Source organism: Canis lupus, chromosome 1, assembly GCF_011100685.1.
Source record: "Canis lupus familiaris isolate Mischka breed German Shepherd chromosome 1, alternate assembly UU_Cfam_GSD_1.0, whole genome shotgun sequence".
Classification (NCBI taxonomy): Eukaryota; Metazoa; Chordata; class Mammalia; order Carnivora; family Canidae; genus Canis; species Canis lupus.
The window spans coordinates 8425487-8447701 of record NC_049222.1 but is presented as its reverse complement, the minus strand read 5'-3'; the positions used below and the strand labels follow the sequence as shown (position 1 = coordinate 8447701).

Genomic DNA, 22215 nt, shown 5'->3' with positions numbered 1-22215 from the left:
CTTTAAGAAAGGCTTTTGTCCAAATATGATGGAGAAAGGAAAAGCTAAATTTATTCAGAACAAAAATATATTGAACCACTCCTACAAAAGGAACAATGAAATTTTCTCCCCATCAAATAGGAAATTAAGCTTTTTAAGCTCTTGTTACATTATAAAAAAAAAAATGAACAAAATCCCTGAAATTATTTTGCATTGTAACAGGACTAAAAAGGACCACACCTGCTATACTGAAATAATTTGAATACCACAGATGCTACGGTTAAATCAAACAGGCAATCATGGTGAGAAAATGAAAGTTACAATTAAAATATTCATTGACAGTATTCTGGGAAAATTGTTTAACCACTTTTGAAAATGCTATTTAGACCTCTGTTATAGTAAAAATGAATAAATAAATAAATAAATAGTAAATATATAGGCTTGACCAGGTCAAATGAAAAATATCTGTAGTTAAAATTATCACAAAGAATATGTAAAGACCAAAAAATGGTATCCTTAACACAGCCTTGCTATCAGATAAAGCTATAGGGGTGACCGGGGCTGGGGCTCCATGGGTGGCACCACCGACCCTTGATTTCAGCTCAGATCATGATCTCAGGGTCGTGAGATCCAGCTTCACCCTCCCTCCAGCACGGAGCCTACTTAGGATTCTCTTTCTCTCTCTCCCTCTGCACCCTGTCCCCGACTCGCAGGTACTCTTTCTCTCAAAAAAAAAAAAAAAAGAAAAAGAAAAAAAGAAAAGAAAAAGCTCTAGAGGACAACATGAAAGATATAAATAACGTATTATGAAAAAGCACGTAAAGAACAAGCCCATGTAAAAGGGCCACAGTGGTGAGACGGAGCCTCTCAAGCTTTATTTGAAGGAGTAGGAACTGCTACAGTCTGCATCTGGGAAGGATTCGGTCTGTGTGTGTCACACCCGTTCACTAACTGCTTGCACATTTGATTAATGACTCTATTCTAAAGAAATACTCAGAAATGTGAACAAAGGATTCTGTAAAACACAACTGCAAAAAAAAAAAAAAAGTCTGTATTTCCCAAGAGTAGACTCAGAGCAGGATTCCAGGGCTGTGGTTCTCAAACTTACTTTGCATCAGCTTCACCTGGGGGCTTATTAAACCACAGGTTGCAGGGCACCCTCCACCGACCTCCAAACCTTTGATCCAGGAGTGTCTGGGTGGGTCTGCATTTGCAGGTCCCATGCAATGTCTATGTTGCTGACCTAAGGCCCATTCTTTGAAAACCTGGGCTAGAGACATTTGGATGATGTGTGTAAGGAATTCCAATAACATGGAAGACTACAGACTGCAGACTGTATACTTAAGGAAAGCTTCAAAACCAGCATTGACAATTGTGCATGCTGTAATATCTCCACGAAGAAAAGCCTTCAAGGGGGCAAAGGCCAAAATTTTAAAATGATGATCTCCAGAGAGTGGCATTAAAAGCAATTATTTCCTTAGGTTTTTTGGTATTTTCCAAACTTTCTAAAGGATGTACTGTTCTTTTATTAATCAGGAAAAAAAAAAAAACCAGAATAAAACTGTAAAGGTCTGCATGCTTAGAATAATCTGACACATTTTAGTCATGATATTTAAAGTACAAGATGTAGAGAACTTTTTTTTTGTAGAAGTATATTCAGAATCCTTAAGAATTAAGATGGCATTCCTTATTAAACTCTCAATTAGGTAGAATTAAGTAGAAACCATTGACATGTACTAGTCATCTGGTTCACACTGTTCAATTCTAAGTCCAAACTTTAAATGCAGCCTTCAATACGAAATTGGTTACCTCCTTTTCACCACTTCTAGTGATGTTTGACCTGTTAGAGTCAGATCTGCTTATTGATTCACCTTTTAACACAGCCATACTACGGCATTACAGATGAAATGATGTGCAAAAATGATTTGGGTTCCTAAAGGAAAAACATCGACTAGAAGAAAGCTGCTTCTGTACTCACAATACTACTGACACTAACTTCCCCCAAGCTGGCAGACTCCACAGATAAGGGCTCAGTCCACACTGTCCCCTGCCTCCCCCTTCAGACTCCAATCACAAATCCAGGCCTCCCTACTCCAGACGGACCAACCAGCTATAAATTCAAGGTTCCCATGACCTCCTCCTCAGGTTCAATACTTTGCTACAACAGCTCACAGAACTCAGACAGGTGCTTTACTTGCTATTACTGGTTTATTAGAAAAGATAAATCTCGGGAAGAGACAAATGGAAGAGATGGATAAAGCAAGTTCATGAGGACAGGGAGTACAGGTGCAGCTTCCATGCTGTCTAGGGATGGGCCACCCTCCCAGCATCTCCATGTGGTCACCAAGCCAGAAGCTCTCTGACATTTAGGGGTTTTATGGAGGTTCCATTACATAGGCACGATTAATTCAATCATTGAATACGGGTAATTAATTCAACCCCACTCCCTCTTCCCTTTTTCAGGGGGTTGGGGTTTAAACAATCCTCCAGTCATGGGGCTGATTCCTCTAGGAATCCTGAAGCTCTCTAGGTACTTCCAGCCACCAGCTGCCTCATTAACTTGCAAAAAGACCCTCCTTGCTCTGGAGATTCCAAGGATTCTAAAAGCTCTGGTGTCAGGGACTCGGGACTGAGACCAAATATAATAGCAAAAGAAGCTCCTAGCACCATGATCACTTAGGAAATGACAAGGGTTTAAGACTTCTGTGAAAGGAACCAGGGGCAGAGATGACATTTTTTGTTATACCACACAGTACTTGATTTATGGAGTTTATAATGTTTTAGAAGGCCCTGGACATTTAAAAACCCCACGAAGAATGAGCATTTTCCCATAAGAACTAAGAGTAAAAGGCATGGGAGTCAGGGGAGATTCAGTCACACTCCAGAGACGTTGCAACCTAGAGCCTCCCGCCTACAGCCAAGGCTGCCCTGTATTCCTTCCCTGTCCCACCGCTGCGTTCACATGAACCGTCAGTACTTGGAACCAGGCTGGTGCAGCCACACAACTTGCTAGGCCATGCACGGCCAAAAACAACAAGGAAAAGCAAAGGGGGTGTGTGCATGCTTCAGGGAGTCAGTCAATAGTTCATAACACTCACTTTTGCCTAAATTCTGCTAATAGATGTTAGGTTGAGTAATGTTAGCCCTCAGGCCCCTCTCTTAAAGAAAGAATTATTGTGTATTCTCAGCAGCCACTTTTTTTGCTGATTTTTTTTTTCATTTTCATCCCAATGCTGTCTTGATTCATAGGAGGACAAAAGTGTCGTGAACCATAAAGCCATTATTTTCCCTCCCATCAAAAGAGATAAATACAGTTAAAACAATTTAAAGCATGTCAGTGAGATATATAAATGAATAATTTACTGCAGGACTGCAACCCTCCAGGCTACGTTCCTGCCAATGACAAGTATTTATGGCTGAGTTATAAACCTTTAGAAAGGCTCATGATAGAAATGATGCCAGGTCCTTCCCTTGGAACCAGGTGGGCAAGAGCAGGTATTAACATCTATTGTTTATCCTTTATTACAGTTGGAGGTGGCCTAAGTGACTCAGAACCTAAATATCTGGACCAAACAACACCCTAGGAAAAACTCACAGATCCTGAGCCTCTAGCCAGCCCTGGATAGGTCATGGTAGATACCAGTTAAAATTATTCTCACTTCCTTACCTCATTAAAAAGACAAGCAGAAATATTAGACTCCATTCTATGTAGACAGAATACATATAATGTGTGAGTTCCCGCAGGGTAGATATATGTGAGTTGAAACACTATTACCAGGTCGATTCTAATTTGTGATCACTATATAACATAAATATCCAACCATCATCCCACATCAGACATTGATTTGCTAAAAAAAAAAACAGAGATCGAGGGGGGAAACTTGGGGCCTCATCCTACCTTCTAATTCTTTTCCCTGGAAGACCTCGTATGAGACACTTGATCTTGCAGACACTTTTTTGGCAACTGCAAAATGATGATAAAATCAGCCCCAAGGGGGGCTAAGGGGCTTAGATAAAATATACAGAGGTGCCTAGTATTTTAAGCACTGTGTAATGTGTAAATTATTAATAGTATAATTATATTTTGTACACACACATTCAAATTAGAGTTAAAAAAGTAATAGCCTTTGTGTTCTTTTCATGATGTTGAACTAGTCATGTATAGCAGAATGCTTGCTTCCACAGCTAGATACAGACGTCTGGGGAAAGGCAGAGGTACCATTGAAAAGCATGTGTAAGATAATTGTAGCTTTATAGGACCACTGGATATAACGGTAGCACAAAGTCTATTGAACTTTCCTATACGCCTGAAATATACATCAAGTGGATATTGATATTAGTCCAAGTTTTCAAAGGTCAACTTTCTTTGTGCAAATCAATTTTATACTCTCTGTATTTCAGAAACTTTCCCCTGTTTTATAGCAAGAAGATCTTAGCGAATAAATTATTTTCAGAGACTTAAAGACCATGACATCAGCCTCTAATCCTTCTTCTGAGTGAAGAATAACTACTCTTCCTCAAAATAAAAGTATTATCAGATTTTAACTGAAAAACCTAGAGCACCTAAGAGTATCTAAAACCTAAACGTAAGAAACAGAAACATAAGACAACACAGAAAGGTAAGAGAATCTAAATCATTTTCCTGGAGCAAACCAATAAGAGAAGCAAGTTTCCAACCCAATGTATAACTTTTGCTATACTGATTTTGCCTCTATTTGATGGGAGGTATTTCCCAACTGACTTAAGCACTTAAAAATTTTGTATCAGTTGAGATACACATAGTCTAAGGCCAGAAAGTTTACCTACTCAATATAGGATGACTGCGTTAGCTGCACTTTCTGGTGTCTTTATGTGCATCATGTCATACTGTGGGCCATGGTGGTCTACAATGATTGGTGTATGGCCAGGGTATCTAAGTCAGCATATTAGGCATACAGATGGTGAACATCTGTGGAGAAAACTTTCATGGCTGACTCTGTCGTGGTAGATGTCTCATCTTTTCACCCAAATACTTCTTAGTCTTATGCTACATTTCTTGTATTTTTATGAACTTCAATTTTCATGAACACCTATCATTTAAAGGAGACTCTTTTACACATCATAAGTCAAAATGTCAAGAACTGCACAAATCTTGCTTACTTTCTTAGTGAATTAAGCACGCAGAAAAGAGTTGATGGAGCGAGCCAGAGACAACTACCCTTAGAAAGGCCTGAATGGAAGGTTGTCCATTGGCTAGTGTGTGGGGACTTGGATTTTTGGAGCGTTTCCACCGTTCTCTAACTGCTAGGGTGGTTTACTGTGTCTAAATTGTTTATACAAACAATGTGGCTTATGCTAAACACCTGTTTTCTTCCTGGGAAATCAGTCAGGCCTGATGACTTTGTCCCACAATGTCTTTTACATTTGCTGATCTTGCTCTGCATTCTTCTGCTGGAATAAGTCAAAGCTATCCCTTTGGAATGCAATCGTGGAGCAAGAGACCTAATTTTGTGGGAGGGTAGGAGCCTAAGCTCCACAGGCACCTTGCTCCAAGGTGCAAAAGTACCTCCTGGCGTAATGGTGTAAAAAGTTCATTTTTCCTTTAGATAAAGCCAATTAGCTAAAGCAGATGGTCATCCCAATTACCAGGTGAATGTAGGTTGAACTCTGTGTGACAAATGGTGCTGTCAAGTCCTCTTATTTGAGGACTAGTTGTTGTTTACCTTGAGAACATGTTTATAATGGGTCGTATCTCCTGGGACCCATAAAAGGTGAGATTTCTGTCTTTGCACTCTCTTGGCAGATTGCCTGTGATGCGTATCACAATTCTGGTTTAATGCTTATTTAATAATAGAATTGTTTTCTTTCTCTCTTTTACCTTTGCAGAGCAGTTTTCTGGGGAGGGAGGCGATTTTGTTTCTAATTATAATTCCCCAATACATTGTTGTTATTACTGTTGTTTAACCAAGTGTAACTCTACACTACAGTGTCACTATTATGTGTATCCACAAGGACAGAACAGGAAATTTTTCAAATGGGTCTACAAAAAGCGAGATAAACATTTCTGCCATGCACTAAAACACAGTTTTTATTGTGAAATACAACACATACCATACCATTTAACAATTTTATGTATCTGGCTGTTCAGTATTAAAGTCCATAAATATGAGAGAAAAGAACTATTCAGAATATTTAATATAAAAAATAAACCTTCCTTCTTCTTAGGAGGTTCTAAAGGTTAAGCCCTCTCTGTCCTTGAGGGGGAAGAACTAGAATTCTCATGGCTTATAACTCGATTTCTGGGTTCACTGGTCTTTACAAGAACAAAAGGAAGAGAAGCTACATCTACAAGAACTAGAGTGAGAGCAGGATTTGAGAAAGGAGAAGGAAGGAGGAATATAGGATGGAAGAAAGTTGTGCTTGAAATCTTAGAGCAAATTCCCAGGGAGTTGCTCAAGGGAGTGGTCTTCCCCACAAGGGGAGAGTCTAGTGGGCAGATCTGATACAGAACTTGTGAGCAGGTGGTTTGCAAAGCCAAGAAGCCATGGGAGAGTGGAGAACAAATAAGAACCTTGACTCCAGCGAGAAACTTGACTCCCCTTTGTCCAGAGCCTACTCTAGAAGTTCCCGTCATCTGTTCCTGGTGTGGACTTGACTTCATCAGCCACCAGCACTTTCCTCCAGACCCAAATACCTGCTACCTGACTTTGCTTGTCCCTAATATGGCTATATAGAAACTCTCACACCATTTCAGAATACCCACAAGCCCCAGAAAAGCAGAAAAGTCAATGGAGGACACCCCTCCTCCCCCCACAGCACCTGTGATGATCTGAACAAGCCTAAGAGTGCAAAGCTGACCAAGTGGGAGATCCCCCAATCCCCCAATCCTTTGCCTACTACTTGTTCTATGCGTTGGATCAGTTTGAAGTTAATTGGACCTAAAACCTAAAAGCGGGGGGGGGGGGGGGGGGGAAGGGGGGGGGCAAGGCTATGGAGCTCTCCATGGCCAGCTTCTCCTGTGACGCATCTGTTGATAATAGTAAGGACTTGTATCTTTCACTTGGAGCAGCAATATGGTGCCATAGTTCAGAACAAGAACTCTGAAGCCCTCCTGCCCTACTTTGGGTGTTAGTCCCTCTCATTCTTAGCCATGAAGCTTGAATAATTTACTCAACCTTGCCATGCCCCACTTTGCTCATTCAAAAAATGTAGATAATAATGTTGTGACAACTCAATGAATAATAATTATCAGTAAATTCTTAGAGTGACGGGTACACATATAAGCATCATAATGAGTTTGTCATATAGTGGCTGAGATGACGGCTTGTGACACTTAATTCTTATAACGTCTACTTATAACTTTTCCCCTGGGTCCTCAGAAATCTTCAAAATTCTAACCACATGGCATTTATAAAGGCCTATATATAAATGTGTTATAAATGTCATATAGATCTTTTCAGAATATAAAATAGCAAGCTTTGGACTAACTATTTAACTCCAAATATTCTATTTAATTTTAATTCACTTTATTTAAAATAAAAATGCTTACTAAGTTCTCTACAAACACTCTCAAAACACTCTACAAGTCAGTTAATGCCTAGGTGTCAGAAACAAAGATTCAGTAATAATTTCAAAATCTGCAGCTTTGTGCCTTAGTTTAATTACCTATCTGATTTCCCCTTTTTTAAAAATAGCCAATGATTAAAGTAGGAATTGAAAGAAAGCCTGAAGTTCACAACTGACACCTTTATTGAATCAGGAAGAAAAGAAAGTAGCTGACATAAAAGCAAAACAACCTGTGTGGACTAAAGTATTTGGGACTTGGCATATGTGTATGTGTTTCATGAGTTTAAAGTTGCCCATACATCACATGTGCTTACTGAGTGTTTAAATATGGTAGATTGCTCATTGCTCCTCCTACCAAATGTGCATATAGGTACCTTCATTTGCAAACATACACACACAAATTAAAAAGTGCAGAATTTATCCAGTGCCCTGTATAAGGCATGAAAAACTGAAGGAACATTAATATCATTGTTATTGTTGATAATAATCAATAATTATACTTTGCAAACCTATATTTTTCTATATTTGTGAACTTGGCTCCTATGTGGTACCCACTTGGCATGGGGTCATCTGCACATACATCAATTGTGTCCTTGAGCTTCTTTGGTTGGAAGCCACAGAAATAATCCTATCTTTTGTTAATATGGTCTCCTCATCTCAGTATCTACTCTGTATTTTCCATGTTCATCGTAGTGATAATAACGATCTTCAGTTCACTTGCTACTCACCTTAGTTAGCCATTCTCAAGTCCCCATCAATCCAATTGAGAGCATTAACATTTCAATCTTCTATCTGTGGAAGAACGAATCTCTTCTTGTGGGTTAATCAAGTAAAATGCAACTCTTACATTTAAAAGATTATGAATATCACAGTTACTTGTGAGTTCTACTGAAAGTGAAATACTTTGAATTAATTCCAGAAATAAATTTGAGAGTGGCCAATGAGTACTGCAATATATTTATTTTTAGAAAGATATCCAAAAATATCTCTGTTGAATACATGCCTTTTGAAAATCCCCAAATCAGTAAAAGATAAACACCCTATGATTTCACTTACATGTGGAAGCTAGAAAACAAAACAAATGACAAAAACAGACTCGGATGGGAGGGTGAAATAGGTGAAGGGGATTAAGAGGCACAAACTTCCAATTATAAAATAAATAAGTCATGCGATAAAAGTACAGCATAGTGAGTATAGCCAATAATATTACAATAACTTTGTGCAGTGACTGAGGATACCTACGTTTACTGTGGTAAGCATTTCATAATGTATATAATTGTTGGATCACTATGTTGTGTGCCTGAAACTAATATAATATTGTATGTCAACTATATTTCAATTTAAAAAAATCTCTGAATCATTTCAGCATAAAGAACTTTAAAATACCAATTGAAGTTCAAAGATGTGTCTCTACAAATGATGGATCTATGTTTATTCTCCATTCCCTGTCTTTTTAAATAGCATAGTCCTCTGTAAACCTACTTTGTCACCTGCATTTGTCAATATTTGTCAGAGTCAGATCCGCAATGCTTGAAATATTGAAGTTGAAGTTGATAGTAGCTGTCTGATTAATTGAATCATAACACTTCAAACTAGAATTGCTATTAAGAATGAAAGGCCATTAATCGTACATGAAGACTATTTTTTTTTTAAATTTTAAGTAATTTTCTACTTGCTTTTAGGGAAAACTTCATGCAATCATCTATGCTCAGTACCTAGTAAGGCTCTGGAGATAACCTCAAGCTGTTCACAATTCTCAGATGTTTTACATAAAAAAAAAAAAATCCCATGCATGACAAAGAGTATAAATGGCTGTTTTACAGTTGGAGTCATTAGGCAGGTCTTTGGATTTTAAGTGGGAAGAAATTCAGTACACTTATCTGAACTTGAACTTGAATCCCTAGCTGTACTCTAAGATCCTCGGGTGAGGAAGACTTCATGAAAATTGTTTGAAATTCAGGTGAGGATAAAGATCTGCTTAAAGAAAAGCAGTTTCTAGGCTTAGGAGGTTACTAATTTACATTGTGTACAATGGTGGAAAACAAGTACAACTTGTACTCCCTTTGCATGTGTAAGGTAGTAACACACACCAACAATGCTCCTTTGAAACAGCATCATCAAATCAACTTAGCACGAGGTCTTTCAGCATTTCCTTCTCTCATTATTATTATTCCATTCACTACCTTGTTTATCTACACAAATATGGTATGTATACAAAAATGACTGCAGGCAAACATTCCAGGATTTTGTGCATTAGGAAAGATGAATAAATCAATACGTGGGGCTTACAAAACAAACTAGTTAGCTGCCTTTTTTTTTTTTTAATTTTTTTTTAAATGCAATGTCTCCTGGAAGAACTGATTTGGGCAGAGGCAACTGTAAAGACACAGAGACATAATGGGCCATGATTGAGTAATCAACTCACTTGTGATGTTGGAAACGGTATGTTTCATCTGGATATCCAGTTATCACCCAGAATTTTAAAAACTTAACTGAGCTGAAAATTGCAGTTGATCCACTTCAGTAGAGGCTATTTTAACTTGTGAGCAGTGACACCAGTGCTCTTGGATTCTGGTGCTCTGGTTCTAATTATGTAAAGAAACTGTCAGGAACATTACTTTTCTCTGTAGATGAAGATATTAAAAAGTAGAAGTTCATCGTGCTACACCGTGGAAATAGACATATCTGACATTGCAGCAGATACCAGCTCAGACAACCCCCATGCCTTCAATATTCACATCTATCATAAATTCATAAGGCTGGGACAGAAGGTTCTAGATAAGTGGATCCCTAAAAGAAAAAAATTATCTTGTCTATATCCAAAACTGTTTGGGGATTCAAATCACCTGGGAGCAAACTAGTTGCATTTTAGTGGAAACTGAACACCAAAGAAATAAACAAAGTTCATTTCTCTACTTCCATGGTCTTCTAGTTCAACTCAGGAACAGAGTCCCAAAGTCAACCTCTAACAAGCCATGTAAAGACAAGATTTGCAACCTATAGCACACTATTCCTTTATGCTCCTACTTGTTTGTTAACCCTATACCTCACAGAAGAAACATCTGGGCTGACTCCCTTCACTGGAGCCCTATGATCTCCTAGTGAATACTTCTGTAATTCTCACTTACAAACCCCATCCGCCAGGTCCAGTGACTTGCAATTATCACCATTTATACAAAACATGCAAAACAAGAAAAATAAAGTTAAGAAAAGAAATAGGCCTTCTTGAAAGCTATACATGTAAACAAAATTCATGAAAGTTTTCTCCCAAAACGTTCCAACTGATCTCCTCGGAGTTTAGGTTTCTTTGATCAGCAATCCTTAAACCTCAAATGTTAAATGTTGATGAAGAAAATCTAGAAATAATCTAGCTAGAAAACATGAAAATAAAATGGACACATTCTAGAATATAAGTAAAACATAGAAATATACCAGAGCATATAAAAATATAAAAATACAAAGAATCAGTCAAGAAACACATATTGAGAACATTCTGGAAAGATATTTTGACAACCCTAAGCAAAGATGCCATAATCACCAATCACAAGAAACTTCTTAAAAATTTTATTTATTTATTTATTTATGTATGTATGTATGTATTTATGTATGTATTTGAGAGAGAGAGCAAGCACAAGCAGGGTGAGGAACAGAGGGAGAAGCAAGCTCCCCTGCTGAGCAGGAAACCCTATGTGAGGCTCTATCCCAGAACCCTGAGATCATGACCTGAGCTGAAGGCAGACACTTAACCAACTGAGCCACCCAGTCACCCCAAGAAATTTCTAACATAAGTGTCTGGACCATTGCAAACAGATGCAATTATTCAGTGATGCAAGGGTATGTATTTCAAGTTACAAAAGTTTGAGAAATTCAAAATGTTTGGTAGCTTCATGGCAGGCAAGCAGTTTGGGCTAAGGAAAAATCATGAAGATGGAGGAGATCTGATGGAAACTCTAAAGGAAAGAAGGTAAATGGCATGAAAATTATTAGGTTGGTTGGGAAGAGGAGAAAGTAAGAAAGTGTGAGTGACTGACGAGGCCAATGCAAGCACAAGCTGACGTTCCAATCACATTAACCTCTCTCCGCCCTTGGCCAGGCCACCTTGGTGCCAGCCAAAGTGGGTGAGGAGCCTGGGCACCACCCCCCACCAAGCCTGCACACAAGCTTTGGAGTCTGCAGCATCCCAGAGGAAGGGGCATCTTTTTCTGTTTTGCCTGCCTGGTGGAGGCACTATTTGAAATCTGTCTGTCTGGAGTGGGCTCTGTTTTGTGCCCAAAAATCTAGTATGTGATAGCGACAGCCTAGTAGGAGCGCTCAAGCATTCATGCACTATTACAAATGACTCGTGGCTAGTTTCCTGTGTCTCAAATTTCTCTTTTTGCTTCTGCACCCAACAATTTCCCTGACACTTCCTCAAATACCATTTTGCCATTTTGGTCAAGAATCAATAGTGGCTTTCATGCTCTTGCGTGAGATCCAGAATTGCTACCAAGTCATTGCCTAACCGAACCTCCCTTCCTTTATATTAAGCCATAACTCAAAAATCTCTGTACCAACCTAGTCATTTGATTGCAGTCACCCACACACAACTTCCTTCTCTCTCCTCCCCCGACCCCGTGCATTTTTTGTACTACTTCTCATGCTCTGTCTCTTTCCTCTGCTCCAAACATCAGTCAGAATTCGGCGGTTCAGCTGAGTGGCCTCATCAGTGGCAGAAGGTGAGATAGGACATGAGGACCAATACTGTTCACGGTGGCAGACAGAAGTTTGCTCACAACTAGTCTCCCCTGGAAACTTTCTGAGAGAGCTAATTTTATTTCTTTGATCCTCATCCTTTTCATAATCAATAAGCTCAGTTGAAACAATAGTAGTCTCAACATAATTTAGTTAATACTAAAAGGCTTCACAAAGTCTTTTGGTGGAAACTAAAATGCTTTCCTCACGACTGATGACAATCTAGAGGATGTGAAGGGCCAAAGAATAATCTTGGTCACTGTCAATATACACACATTTCCCCCCTCGCTGTTTCTTGACTCTGTGGTCTAGACAAATTTCAAATTCAGAGAAGTCAGTCTGGAGCTATTTCAAACTATTTCCCAGGTCCTGAGTGCATAGGATAAGAGACAAATGTCTTTCCCTCAGCCAAGATAGTTCATAGGAAATTCGGTTTCAACCCACGCTTTTGCCACCTTTCTCACTCTGTTCAAAATATGTCAGGAACTGGATATACGGCATGCTGGTTGGCATTGTGTCATCTTTTGGGTAACCTCTGAGGACCTGGTACTTGTCTGGAAATGAACACAAGCACAGGGAAGAGCCCTGTGTGTGTGTAGAATATGACAGTCATGAAAATCTCTCCTTTGGATCCTATACAAGAAGTTGATGAGAGCCAACAAAAGGACGTACAGCAGTTTATAAAATTTGTGTCACAATCACCTTTCCCTTGACAGTTGAAATAAATTAAATCTGCTCCACATCTTATACCTGTCTCTCTGCTTTAATCCCTACATTGATTTTTGACCAAACAGCTTCAAGACTTGAAATAATCAAATCACATCAGAGCAAACGCAAGTAATCTATTTCTGCTTTCCATCTGACTTTTTTATTTTCAATCTTTACTTACATTTATTTTTAAGAGGAATTGAACCAGAACAGAACACAGAACCAACAGCTGGGCATTTTCCATCAATTATAACTTTTTACTAATAAGCTCTGTTGATATTCTCTTAACCTGCCAATTGAATGTCAAAAAGCCATTTTGCAAGTGTTCAAACAAGTGGACACTAATAATATTGACTATTACATTCAATCACCTTCACATTGTTTGCAGCTTATGCTATAGTTTTTTGCAGGAAATTTAGTCATGTCTAAAGTGAAAGACATTTTTATTAATTAGTAAGAGTCAAATAACTATACCTCTTAAAAACCTATTACCTCCTTTTTATGATTTAAGACATTTATAATTAATTTTTCAACATATAATAGAAAAGAACATATTTCATATGTGTTTGAAAAGGTTCTCTCTTTTCTGAAGAGAAATTTACTTTGCCTTTGTCTCTGAGAGAAGATTAATGACTTTTTTTTCCTGGCCAGTTTTAAAAAAACATTTCTGTAATGCAAAGGTTTTGTTTTTAAGGTACAAAATATTTTGTATAAACATCTGAAGGAATGGAGTCAACACTTAAAATGAAGAAACTTTATGAATTTTTCTCCCCCACATATTCCATTACCCCTCCTTCACATCAAGTTCTCAGAACAATTTTGGTCTCCCCCACAGCCCACACTGCCATACAAGAAGCAAAGAAGGCTCGATGTGGTCCAAGGAGATGATGTATAAGAAAGTGCTGCCCTTTGCCAAATGTCCTCCTTAGCACACACAGCTGCCCCAGACACAAACCCTGTTCTTCTTCCTTTCCAATGCAGGAATAGACATCAGCCTCCAATACAAGCAGAGTCTATAGAGGGACAACCAAATGCCAAGAAACCTTAGTTCTAGAAGTCTACACACAGGCCAAGGCCCATTGCTGGCTGGAGGCAGGTGAAAGAAAGGGTGAGAGAGAGAAGTGGATGGAAGGAAGGAAGGAAGGAAGGAAGGAAGGAAGGAAGGAAGGAAGGAAGGAAAAAATTAATATAATTTCTGTCACCAGCAAAAATTATTCTTCTGACATGTTATTCTGCTATGAGAAAACTTGCCCAGAGGCAGAAGTGGGAGAGCCTTAGATGGCCTTCCTCTCACTTGGTCCTACTGGAGACCCCTGCACACACTATCTAGGCTTCTTCACACTTGCATTTCAGGAGGTGAAAAGTCACTTTTTCTTATCCTCACACACGTTCTGTGGGTCCTGCAGCTCACGCAATCAGGGCTTCATTATGACGCAGGAAACAAATTACTAATACAAAATTAGTACTGGGCTTTGGGGGGAGCCTGCTCAGGTTGAGAGGTCGGGAAGGCCAATCTGTTTCTGCTCCCAGGGCCAAAAACAATTGAAGGGATCAAAGCTCTGAGGTGACAAAGGAGCAACATTATCAAATATTTCTAAACTTCCACTCTGCTCAACACTAACTCAGCAAATACCAATCCAGCACCGTTTTATTATTGCTGAGGATACTTGAGGATCATAAAACAGAGTCACTACCCTCAAGAAGCTGCAAAGTAGTGGAGAACAAATAGAAGTTATGCAACTGAAACTTACAGGCTATTGATACTATGTATTTTTAGACTTACGGATTTTTTTTTTTTTATTTCAGGAATGTGGCAGATCAAGAAACTGGAAAGTTCTATAACTGTTAAATCTGTGACTGATGGATTAACAAGATAAAGAAAAACCAAATAGTAACAGTCAATAACCAACAACTTACCTAAACTCCATTGTTAAAAACTATTTTGAATACCAGAGTCATGAAAAAGACAACAGAAACCAACCCATGTGGTTGGCCTTATCCATTTTGAACACTTGAAGACATCCATAACATACTCATACTCACCATTGTACTCACCATCGGTAACAGTCAACCTCATCACAAATGTTTCGCTGTCTCCTGTGCTGGCCTTGAAACAACAGCGGTAAAGTCCCGAGTCAGAGGCCGTAACATGGGGCATGATGATGAAGGTGCTCCTCATGTCCTGACTACAGCTGCTCCATATCTCTCTTTGGTACTTTGAAGCATAACTCTTCCCTTGGGACAAGTTACAGATAGTCAAGATGTCGATCTGATGGGGCTGGATCTTTTCCCATGTAACTTGTTGTACTGGCCACTTCCCGGCAGGCTGACAGGTGAGCGTGACATTTTTTCCAGGTTCGGAGACTATGTGCCTATTTGATGGTGCAGCTATCTCAAAACTATCTGAAAACAAGAAGCAAATGATTACATGTAGGGGCTCAAATTTTGGGGTGCAAAGGTGGAAGCTACCCATAAAGTATTGGTGATCAAAAGTATTTAACATAGTTGCATCAACTGTAAATGCCACCTTTATGACACATTTTTGTAAGGAAAGGACCTTTGGAAAAGGCTAATGAATAAATAGAAAAGACGATATACTTGTTCACACATATTTCCTTGAGGTTTTTTGACATGGTTAACCATATAACAAGAAATGTAATCAAAACTCCTGGTACTCTTCTTGGTAATGATCTTATCAAGAGGCTGAATTTCACAAGACTATTCTTTTTTTTTTTTCACAAGACTATTCTGTAGTAATGTTGGGCTGATGACTCAAAGATTGTATCCAGATTGTGATCATGCTAAAATTTTAATGATTATTGAAGAGATATCAAATCATTTTCATTTGAATAAATGCATACATAAACTTATTTTCCAGATATACAGGTTGTCTGATGCATACATAGAGTAGGGGTTCACATGAGATTTAAATCCCGAGGTACCAAGAAAGTCGTTCAATATCTTCCCACCTTCCTACCACCATAGCTGAAATACCCAGCACAGAGCACACTGTAAATAAGCACCACATCGTTCTGGGCCATTTTCCTAACTTCAAATTAAAAAAGAAAAAACAAGAGTAGAGGGGACAGGAGAAGAGAGGAGAAACCACACTTGAAAGAAGAACAAACACAGGTTTGCTGTCTATATTAATCTGGAAAACTAAGTCTATAATAGTTTCATCTCCACCAAAAACTAGCTTCTTTTCTTTGACAAGTGATTTCATGTGTCAAAATGTTGTTGAAAAGAGAAAAAAACCACAGCACTCTGGTTTTTCAATTTGTAATCATACTACTATTATCGAAGTTAACACTTTACCCACTTAACAAGCACACAGGAAGCATTTTACCTCTTAAAAAAAAAGCCAACGGTGCGCCTGGGTGGCTCAGTGAATTAAGCAGCTGCCATCAACTCAGGTCATGATCTCGGGGTCCTGGGATGGAGCCCCGCATCAGGCTCCCTGCTCAGCAGGGAGTATGTTTCTCCCTCTGTCCCTCCCCCTACTCCTGTGCTCTGTGCTCACTCTCTCAAATAAATAAAATCTTAAAAAAAAAAAAAAAAGCCAAAAGAAGAACGGGGAGAGGGAGGGGAAAAGAAAAAGGGGAAAATTCTTAAGAAATGGAAAAAATAAGACAATAAAAGTTTACAAAAAACAAATAAGAAATTAAAATTAAGACAGGGAAGGGAAGATACAAGAGAAAGAAATGAGAGACAATATAAATGAAAGGCTAAATCAGATACAAGTACACCATGCTGGGAAAATAGAAGGAAATAAAAGAAAGGAAAAAGACAAAAACAAAAACAAAACAAATGTTTGTGTAAGATGTGCTGGACCATCAGAAATCACAGGGAGGCTGGCTGGCCCTGAACGGTTCCGATGTTTGTCTTCAGCCTGACACACCTGCTGTTTTGTTGTCTTCCTCTGTGATGCAACCCTCCACCCACCTCAGGAGCTTTATCTGCCCATGTCACCAACACCTGTTCTCAGGAAGTGACCCCGTGTAATGTTGACTTGACTGCACAGGAAGGGCCTCTCTTAGGAACGTCTGCATTAGCCCACAAAGCAATGAAGGCAGTATCCAGTGCTGACCAGCCAGGTCTCTGGGCCTCAGGGGGAGGCCCCCGAGCCAGCTGGGGAGTTTGCACAGCCAGCCTCTAGGTAAGGACCCAGACCCACCCGTCAGTAGACATGGGACTGGACTGAACGAAGCAGCGCCCCCCCCTCAGAGGCAGGTGGTTCTGAGGCCCAGAGCAGTCCCCAGTTAACCTTCCCAGGTGAACAGAAGAGCTGCTTGGCGTCAGATAAAAACCGAGACCCAGAGGAGTTCTACAGAGCCTGCCTGGCTTCGTGCGTTGCTTGCTGCTTGTTCATGTCACCTGGCACATGTAAGGCGACAGGAAATGACCCTGCAAACATCCACCTGAAAACCCCACACATGACAGGACCCTTGGAGTCCTTAGAGTTGGAAAGTGCATCTTCATAAATAGGGATCAAAGTGCTGTGGTCGATAGGGAAGAAAAAGTTCGATGAGAACCCTAAAAATAGAAATGAAAATAATAAGCACCAGTTAAGTTTGTGTTTCTATTTAGTGATATATTAATTCTCAGCATAAACATAGAGTAGACTGTGTTGCGTTTTGTTTAAAAGACTATTTTTTAGAGCAATCTTGGTTGACAACAAAATTGAGAGGAAGGTACAGAGATTTCCCACATATTTCCTCCTTCCTCCTACACAGACCCTCCTCGCTATCAACATCCTCCATCACACAATATATTTTTTTTACCAAGTAGGACCTATATTGTCATGTTGCAATCACCCAAAGCCCATAGTTTACATTAGAGTCCACTTTCCATGTACATTCTAAGAGTGTGGACAAATATGTAAGGACACATATCCACCGTTGTGTCACATGCTGCCCTAAAAATCCTCCGTGGTCCTCCTATTCATCCCTCCCTCCCCTCAACCCTTGGCAACCACTGATCTTCTCACTGCCTCCATACTTGCGCCTTTCCCAGAATGTCATACCATTGGAATCATATGGTATGCAGCCTTTTCAGAATGGCTTCTTTCACACGGTAACGAGCACTTAAGTTTCCCCCATGTGTTTTCCCCATCTGGTAGCTCATACCTTTTTAGTGTCGAATAATATTCCATTGTCTGAACAGACCACAGTTTATTTACCCATTCACCTACTGAAGGATGTGCTAGTTGCTTCCAAGTGTTGGCAATTATGAACAAGCCACGTGCAAGGTTTTGTGTGGACAAGAGTTCTTAGTTCCTTTGGGCATAGATCAAGAAGTATGATTGCTGCATTGTGGGGCAAGAGTATATTTAATTGTGTAAGAAACTGGCAAGCCACAGCATTTTACATGCCCACCAGCAATGAAAGAGACTTCCTGTTACTTCACATCCTCACCAACACTGGGTGCTATCTGCATGCAGGATTTTGTTCTGATAAATTTGCTCGTTTTTACATGATTTTATTATAGGATAATACGATGAAATTCTCTATACTTTGTATAGGAGTTTTCTGACACAATAAGAGATGTTTTTTAAAAATTATCTCAGTGCTTCCAAGCACCACTTAATGCCTAGGTACCCCACATTGTGCATCATGCCATATGCCCCAGGCCACCATCACATCTCCAGCTGCTAGTCCATCCTCCTTCACCATCCTCACCAGACAGTGGCTCTGCATGCAGTATGAGCAGCTCTGCAATATCGCTCAGCAACTTCCAAAACCCTGAGTCCATTTACTAGAAGCTTCATAGGCCCAGACCTTTGTATAGACCTTTATACATCATTCTATATAGTGCTTGGCATATACCAGAGATGTCAAGAAATAATTCTTGAATAAAAAAATTGATTTGTAGTTTCATGTTGCAGTCAATATGTGGTGTGTACCCACTGAGTTGGGGGAGGGGGATATGCACCTCCATAAAACCTCTCATATTGAGAAATGTGTTTGAAATATTATGCGTAATGCCCAGATGAGTTCATCATTCCAGGCAATGATCATCAATGTCTGCAAATTCACAAAAAAAAAAAATTCATGTTTCTACGATGCCACTTTGAAAATAGTAGCCTTCCCCAAATAACCCAACCCAGTCTGACCCTGCTCAAGCCTCTAAATCTAACTACCAATTTACAGAACTACAAAGAGCAGAGAAACATGTCGAGGGACACTCTGGGAGCAGTCCCTGAGAGTATGGAAGACACAAAACTCCTCGGCTCCACGTGGAATCTCTCTCACCCCTGAAAACCAGTTTTGGACTCTGTGGTGCTGTCTGTTCCCTTTCTCTTCTTCTGTATTCATTCAGAATTCTTGAAGGAATCCCACTGCTCCCGACGCTGCCTCATTTCTCATGTGTGCTTCAATGCACTGAGGAACCAGTCCTCCCATTCTCCAGCATTGCAAGTCATGCACGTTCTTGACCTTGATTCCTGGATGCTCTGCCCTCCTGGGAACTTCCTGGCCTTGCATGCCTCTGCTCATCCTCCCTCCTTTCTGACCTTCCTCCCCAGTCTTCCTCAGTGGCCCTTTTCCCTCTGCTGGTCTTTTAAAATGTTGTTGTCTCCGCCAGGGTTCCGATGCCCGTCCCCCTCCACTTGCCATCCCTGGGTCATCCCCCCTCCTTGCAATTTTCAACCATCTCTTATGTGATGTCCAAATGCACAGGCCCTGTGTAGTTGGGCCTCTCCCCAGGGTTTCCAAAGCACAAGACAATAACTTGCTCTTATGTTTAAAATAGGCTAAAAATTAAACAGCCAGCACTGCCCTAAGCTATCTGCAGGAGCACTACTATTACTCCAGCTAATTAGAAGCCATAATAGTAGTAGCTTTGCATATTCCCAACTGTGCCTAGACTATGTACGTGCTCGATAGAGAGCTTTTCTAAAAATTCTCAAATATAAAGCATCCCATTTAAATGCAAAATAAAATGTTGACTGTGTAATGACTAAGGAAATATTCAAAGTCACCTGAGATAAAGATTTCAAAAATAAGCACTTGCTAAGAGATTACACACCCTCAAAGTGCTCACCAAAGAAAATATAAAATTTCATGACGATGTATGGAGACAGTTGTTAACTAGACTTATAGAGGGTCATCATTTCCCAATATACATATCAAGTCATTATGTGGTACACCTGAAACTAATGTCAGGGTATATTTCACCTGAATAGTGAATACTTTCATTTTTAAAAATAAAGAAAAAGTAGTGGGGAGCCTGCTTCTCCTTCTTTTTCTCCTTCTCCCTCTGCCTCTCCCCCTGCTGGTGCGCTTGCTCTCTCTCTCTCTCAAATAAATTTTAAAATTAAAAAAAAAAAGAAAAAAAGAACAGAAACTGGAGCAAACAGTAGCCATTAGCCTGAGAACAGGGCAGTGGTCCTGCAAGCTGTATACCACACACCCCTGGCCACCCTGTAAAACCCTGTGCTGCCATCATTTCAAATGCAGAAGGCAATTTAAGAGGTGGGGTTGGCATTTCTCCCAACAGCTGGAATGTTCCCAGATGATGCTTGGGGCAGGGGGTGGTCATGGGTTGAATTGTATCCCCCCCACCCCCACCCCAGAATTCCTAATGCCTAGTGCCTCAGCATGTGACCTTATGTGGAGGGAGGGTCATGGCAGAGGTCATTAGTGAGGATGAGGTCACAGTGTGGGTGGGGCCATCCTGAATCCAACATGACCATGATGAGGGGACACAGTCATACACCCGGGGAGAATGTCCTGTGAAGGTGAAGGCGGAGGCCACAGTAAAGTGTCCACAAACCAAGGAATGCCAAAGGTTGCCAGAAACTACCAGAAGTGAGGAGAGAGGCCTGGTGCTGACCCTAGTGGACACTCAGTCTGAGATGTCCAGCTCCAGAGGAGAGACGACAAGGAGACAATACCTCCCCTCCAAGGCTATGGTATCTTGTCGAGACAGGCCTCACACACCACACCACCACAGGGATGGGAGGAGGTGGGGTGAAGACTTCATCGGGCTTTCATTTCTCGTACAGTCTGGATCTTACCAGAACCTACCAGAAGCAGCAGGGCCAGCCACCCAGTTAGGGAAATCAGCGGTCTTCACCAGCTCCCTCCCCATGACTGTCATTTCCTGTCCTTCATGTAAAGTGAAGATAAAGGTAAAGAAGCCAAACAAGATAAAAAAAAAATAAGCTCAAAGATTGCTTGACTGAAAAGCACAGATAAAGTGGGAAGAATGAGAGCTTCGTTCAGAGATAAAAACACAACCTGCCAAACCTGTCGTGGCTGCAGGCCAAGCAAGGCCACTTGTCTCAACCAAAGGAAAAGGAGTAACTAGAATCAGGCGAACACATCCTGGATGGCAAATCAGAGACTCAGTCCCGAAGATCCACGTAAGGGGAAGGTTTGTGGCACGACGCAGCTGCAATGCCCCATCTGAGCACCAGAGAACATGAAAAACACAGCTCAGGCCCCAACACACTGGTGGTTCAGATCCCCACCTTGTGATTCAAGGAACCACTGTGGCCAGAGTCCCCCAGACCCCAAAGCTTGGGAAAGGCTGTCTGAAGGACCACCCTGGATCCTCATATACAAATTTTGCTCACAGGTTTTAATTGGTAAAAAGCACATTTCAATCTCTCTGTCACCATACAATGAGGACAATGAGACTTGTGCTTTGTTTTGTTTTTTTTTTAAAGTTGCTACCATGGGCTTCATTGAAAGTATGTGAAAAAGTCTGACTTTTGAGCATCTCTACAGTTCCTCCCAACCAGAAAAGTAAATGACTCATGGGACATATGAATTTTAAATAGTATAGTTCTGAGGTCTTGTAAAACTGAAAGATGAGACAACATAGCCCAAGAGCATTGGCGTGTTTTCTGCTAAAAGGTTAGCCAGTGGCCTCACTGACGTGGAAATTTAACGCAGACTTTCTGCCTGGAGTTTTAAGGAAAAGGAATCTAACGCTTAACATGAACCCTAATCGCCTCCTGCTAGAGGATAGATGGTGTCAGTGGCTTGTCACTGCAGACTACAGTAAGCATTTCGTTTCAGTTACTTTCAACATTTTCCACATATTTAAAAGGCAAAGTAATAATACACGTCAAATGGGCCTCTACCGCGTGCCAGCACTAAAGGCATCACATGTGCTCTGTCGTTTAGTCCCCACTGCCAACAACCCCGAGACGAGTCACACGGCTGGAGGGTGGCCGAGGAGGGAGTCCCCGTGAGGGGGGAAGCTCAGGGAGCTGCCCCAGGCCCAGGTTCCATCCCAGCCCCA

General features: G+C 40.5%; 1 protein-coding gene across 5 annotated transcripts in view; it reads right to left on the bottom strand.

Moving 5' to 3' along the window:
- The window catches only part of CD226 (CD226 molecule), an 88347-nt gene that overhangs the window by 12790 nt on the left and 53342 nt on the right, over positions 1–22215 (bottom strand). For 4 of the 5 annotated variants that reach the window (XM_038525816.1, XM_038525812.1, XM_038525815.1 and 1 more), the window contains one exon: positions 15007–15366. In XM_038525816.1, coding sequence (XP_038381744.1) covers positions 15007–15366 — 360 coding nt within the window. The remainder of the gene's footprint in view (positions 1–15006; positions 15367–22215) is intronic. The other variant, XM_038525814.1, reaches the window with a different exon arrangement.